The 5,000-nt window shown below is 37.2% G+C and overlaps 1 protein-coding gene and 2 non-coding genes across 3 annotated transcripts in view; all 3 read left to right on the top strand.

Annotated features, from left to right (window-relative positions):
- LOC105966356 (agglutinin) overlaps window positions 1-2,139 on the top strand; it is a 2,236-nt gene extending 97 nt beyond the window's left edge. The window contains exons 1-4 of the mRNA XM_088815631.1: window positions 1-162; window positions 1,004-1,288; window positions 1,377-1,613; window positions 1,701-2,139. The exon at window positions 1-162 is cut by the window's left edge and continues 97 nt beyond it. Coding sequence (XP_088671757.1) covers window positions 1-162; window positions 1,004-1,288; window positions 1,377-1,613; window positions 1,701-1,958 — 942 coding nt within the window. The 3' untranslated portion in view covers window positions 1,959-2,139. The remainder of the gene's footprint in view (window positions 163-1,003; window positions 1,289-1,376; window positions 1,614-1,700) is intronic.
- A 2,377-nt stretch (window positions 2,140-4,516) lies between these two features.
- Window positions 4,517-4,588, top strand: TRNAM-CAU (transfer RNA methionine (anticodon CAU)). The gene has a single exon. It is a non-coding gene; the product is annotated as a tRNA-Met (tRNA).
- A 90-nt stretch (window positions 4,589-4,678) lies between these two features.
- TRNAA-UGC (transfer RNA alanine (anticodon UGC)) lies at window positions 4,679-4,751 on the top strand. The gene has a single exon. It is a non-coding gene; the product is annotated as a tRNA-Ala (tRNA).
- The last annotated feature ends 249 nt before the right edge of the window (window positions 4,752-5,000 follow it).

Genomic DNA, 5,000 nt, shown 5'->3' with positions numbered 1-5,000 from the left:
AGCTACAAAGCCAAACACGCCATAAAGCAGATCGTCATCATCAGTAACAACAACTATGTAGATTCAATTTTGTTCAAGGGCGACACCGTCGACAGCGGCTCCACCTCCGAGTACTCCAAAACGTTCGGCGGCGGATTTAAGACCGGCACTAGAACGGATAAGGTAATAGCGAAAAACCTTACTTCTCACTATTTCATCTGATTGTGTCGAATTCGAAAAACCCTAATTTAATTTTAGTGATATTGATGTATAAATTTATCTACCTTTGTTGCATTAATAATCACAAGGATCTAAAATAAGTTCCGATTTGTCGGTTTAGAGATTGATTTAGAGACTAATTAGAAATTAGAATCTCAGTCTCTCTAAAAAGCTCTGCATGGATAGTTTTATATAACTCTGTATTTGTATTTTAAAGGTTATGAACTGTTGTGAAACTACATTTCGTTCTTCCGTCGAGTCCATTATTGTATTTAAAAAGTAAGGGCCCTAAGAAAAAGCTCATCGAGAAAGTTCACGGGTGGAAGTTAAAGTGATTTTGGGTAATTGCATTTATAGTTTAATAGTAATATAGATGGAAATCACTAGGTTAAACGGCGAGTTTAATTGGGATCTAATTGATATTATAACTTTTGTAGTTGAAGAGTCGAAGTGACATCGAGTTAGAGTAGGCGGGATTCACTGAAAGTTTCCTTATATATATAATATATATCTAATTTGTTTATTTAATGTCGTACAGATTAGTATCGATTTCCCCTCCGATTTCCGGTCTATTCTATGCTACACCGGGTTGAAATACACCGGGTAGATCTTTACCATTCATACATACGCAAACACACACACACACCCACATTGGTGTGTGTAGATCAACGGTAAACAATCACCCGGTGTAGTCTTCACTGGGTGTAGCATAGAAATAACCCCAATTTCCTCACGGGGGTTAGGAGTTAAGTGAAAGTTGCCTTTTATATAATTATATCTAATTTCTTTGTTTAATGTTGTGCAGATTGATATCGATTTTCCGTCCGATTTCCTCACGGGTGTTAGCGGGACCTACGGCAGCCCAGGCCAATTTTACATAAAATCCATTAAATTTCACACTAAGCTTACTGAATACGGGCCTTTTGGTTATGCCGCAGGAACTTCATTTTCGTTCCACCCGAAAGGTAGCTTGATTACTGGCTTTCATGGGCGCGCAGATGGATGCATTGACTCCATTGGATTCTATTTCAAGCCCCTTTCCTCCGTTTTTGTGCCCATTCCTAAAAAGGAAAGCTCAGAGCTTATCACGGTCAGCTCTTCTATCTCGTGTGTATTACTTGTATATATATAATGCTGTATTAGTTAACTGATGAAGTCGTGGTTTAAATTTGATGAAGCTTCGTCTGCAAAATCTAATCAACAAGGGCGTATTTGTCCGAAGTCCAGGACCGTGGGGCGGGCTTGAGGGAAGGGAATTTGATGATGGGGTTTTTGCTGAAATAAAAAAAGTTCACGTGCACGAGTGCGTTGACACAAATGCGATATCTGCAGTTCAATTTATGTATGTGAAGAAAGATGGCACTACTATTTGGTCGCCCATGCACGGCTGTTTGGGCGGAGATGTCGTGAAAAAAGTTAGCCTTTTTTTCGTGTTTTTTGTCTCCTTTTCGAATTTATGTTCGCCTTCATTCTATTTATTTGGGTTGTATATGTTTTGGCAGATTGAGATCGATGTTGATGGTGGCGAGTATTTAGTCGGGATTGAAGGTTTTCATGGCCCGATTGAAGGGATTACGGGCGGTGTTAGTGTGATGAGATCGATCACATTTCATACTAACAAGTTCAAGTACGGTCCATTGGGAAGTGAGATTGGCAAATTCTTCACTTCTTCTAAAGGTTGCGATGGCAAAATTGTGGGGTTTTTCGGGAAGAGTGGCGCTTATTTAAGTGCTATTGGGGTGCACAATGTATATCTCTGAAAGTGTTGGTGCTGTTTTGAAACATTCAGGAGTTTTTGGAATGTTGATGAATATTTTCCCTCCTTTTTTTTTGCTACTTATTATTAGTATGATAAGGGACAACTGAATTTAGGTCAATCTTTTGTTGGAATTAGTCTCCTTTTTATGTGGTGAATACATCAGTAGTTTTGTTGGATGCAAACATGTCTAAATTGATGCAAATTTATTGGAAAATCAAGCAAGTTATTCATAAGAAATTTCTGTTCGTCCAGGCTACAAAAAAATTAATTTTGCTTTTGCTTTCTTAGTGATTGAACTTATGCGATCGATTTTATTTCTCGACTTGTTGGGGATTCTTTTTTTATCAAATTAGAAACATTGAAGCACCTTATGTATAGCTTCATAATGTTCAATAATCTTAACCCTGAAGCTATACTTTAAAGCAAGATTATTCCATTGAACTCCACATTTTGAAGCAAAATTATTATATGGTGTGTTTTTTGGCTTGTATATATAAGATTGTGGTGCATCGGAAACTGCATTTTTGCACAAAACGAGTACAAACTAGAGAACATTCCACGAAATCTAGAAGATATTATGTTGAATTTGAAACCATAAGGGTGAATGTGTAAGAAAAATCATAATTGAGGGGTTGTTGTAATTACCCAAATAGGGGGTGAGTTTTCGTAATTTGACATTATCTCAAGGGTATATATATATATACATAATAAAAAAATTATTGCAGGAAAATCAAAGCAAATTATGTGACGAATATCGATAGGGCCTTACGGAAGTGAAGAAGGTGGGCAAGCCAAATTGATTTGGTCTTGGGTTTCTTCAAAAGGCCTCATACCAATAAAGTTGTTATCCCTTCCTTATAAAGAAGTGATCTTTCCCTTATTAAACCGACGTACGATTTCAGCTCTCTAGACACAGGACGAGTTAACTCGGTTTGAAATTGGCATACCTCAGTTTGATATCCATGCATCAACTCACATGATCGAAATATGATACGATCATAATATACCATTTTAATTAGCAATCGATTTTCTTTTTTTCTTTTTATTTTTTTTTATTTAATTCATGTCAATCATCTCTATATCATGTAATATAGTCTATAGATTTGTATTGATACCACTAATTGCAGTTAATTAATTAATCTTGTGCAGATAGTTATCGATTTCCCTTCACATTTTCTTAACGGGTGTGAGCGGTACTCATGGCAGCCGAAGTCAGGCCGGCATTTATTATCAAACCAAAGAACTACATTTTATAAAATCACTCAAGTTTTACACCAAAAACACTGAATATGGGCATTTCGGTTATTGTGGTTTGTATGATAAGTCGTTTTCGTTCCACCAGAAAGGATGCTTGATATCTGGATTAACCCCATGGACGAGCCGGTCGATTTTTGGACTCAATTGGATTCTATTTCTCAGTTTTGCTATTGATTCCGAAGAATGAAAGATCCTCAATCGACGAGCTTACAGCGCTCAGCACTTCTATTCCCGGACAACAATTAGATACTGTATTTCACTATTTCCATTAATACCGGAATTGTGATCAATGCATGGCGCCCCATGCGCAGATATCGTTAAAAAGGTTACTGTATATATAATTATCGTATTTGTGTTCATTTCCAGTTTATAAATAATAGTGAGGGTGGTTTTTCAACTTTTAATTGCTTCTTTTGTTTTTTTGTTTTGTTGAAAATGTAGATTGAGATGAATGAAGATGAATATTTAGTTGGAATCGAACCTTTTTATTGCCAAAGTACGCTAAGGTCCTTGAAATATATATTCAATAACGAACATTTTGTTTTTATTTTACTGATCTTGTCTGAATAACGTCGTACTTAAATAAACTAGGGTGTGCATTTGATTTGTTTGTGGACTAAAATCGAACTATATATCGATCACATCGATTTTTCTAGAATTAAAAACCAATTATATATTAGTTATTTATTTATTTTCCTTCTGACTGATCTATCAAGTATATCTTTTGTATACACAAATGATGATGCTAATTACTTAGATCACCTGGGGTAGTGTAGAAAACGAACTGGGAGAGCAAAGCAGATCAGTAGCTTGACAACTTGATGATCCTGAGGTACCTGCGAAATGAACACATGTGAACTACGCCGGGGGTTGATCCGGCGGAAACCCCTCCGACGCTCAAGTCAGACGTGCTGATCATAGAAATAGTCCAGAGAATACGTATTGTAGTATTGCTCAGTTCATAGGACGTACCTTAATAAAATGAGTAAAACCTCTATTTATATGTCGTTTATTGGGTTGGGTTTGCTTTGTTGGGCCCAAGCCTTACTTAAAGGTGTTTGGGCCTCGGTGATATTAGTCTTTGATATTGGGCTCGTAGCCCATTAGGTAAAGAAATTGTAGGCCCATTGGGTTGGCCCAATTAGGCATATCACATTAAAATTGTTTTCACCTGATTGACGAAATGTTCAGTAATCACCCGAAACATACTTGAAGCATGTTGTTCTAAGAATTTCATACTTAGGTGTAGAAAATGAAACGTGAGTTGAGTTATATACGATGCAATCCATTTTATGTTCAAAAATCAGAGTGGCGCAGCGGAAGCGTGGTGGGCCCATAACCCACAGGTCCCAGGATCGAAACCTGGCTCTGATATTGAGTGGCTTCCTTTCTGATTATTTTTTTCCGTTTTTTTTATGATTATTTGTAGATTTATATTATTACATAAATAAATCTGTAGCAAGTGGGGATGTAGCTCAAATGGTAGAGCGCTCGCTTTGCATGCGAGAGGCACGGGGTTCGATCCCCCGCATCTCCATCTGAAAATGTTTTTTAATTTCCATTAATTTCCCTAATCCCTTTTTAATCTTTGAGAAGTCTGACTTGGTTACTAAATTTAGGGTAAAATTCATTTTACACCCCATACTATGCAAAATGTATCATTTACCCCCATACTACTGAATAGCGGCGCGCGCGCCTCGAGACTTGGAGGGCGCGCGCGGCTGGCTTGGAGTGCACGCGCGTTTCTTCTTCTCTTCTTTCTTCTTCTCTTTTTTCTTTTATTTTT

Source organism: Erythranthe guttata, chromosome 3 (genome assembly GCF_056151865.1).
Source record: "Erythranthe guttata isolate IM_541 chromosome 3, IM_541, whole genome shotgun sequence".
Taxonomy (NCBI): domain Eukaryota; kingdom Viridiplantae; phylum Streptophyta; class Magnoliopsida; order Lamiales; family Phrymaceae; genus Erythranthe; species Erythranthe guttata.
Note: the sequence above shows the minus strand (reverse complement) of the source record. Positions and strands in the feature narration are given on the sequence as shown.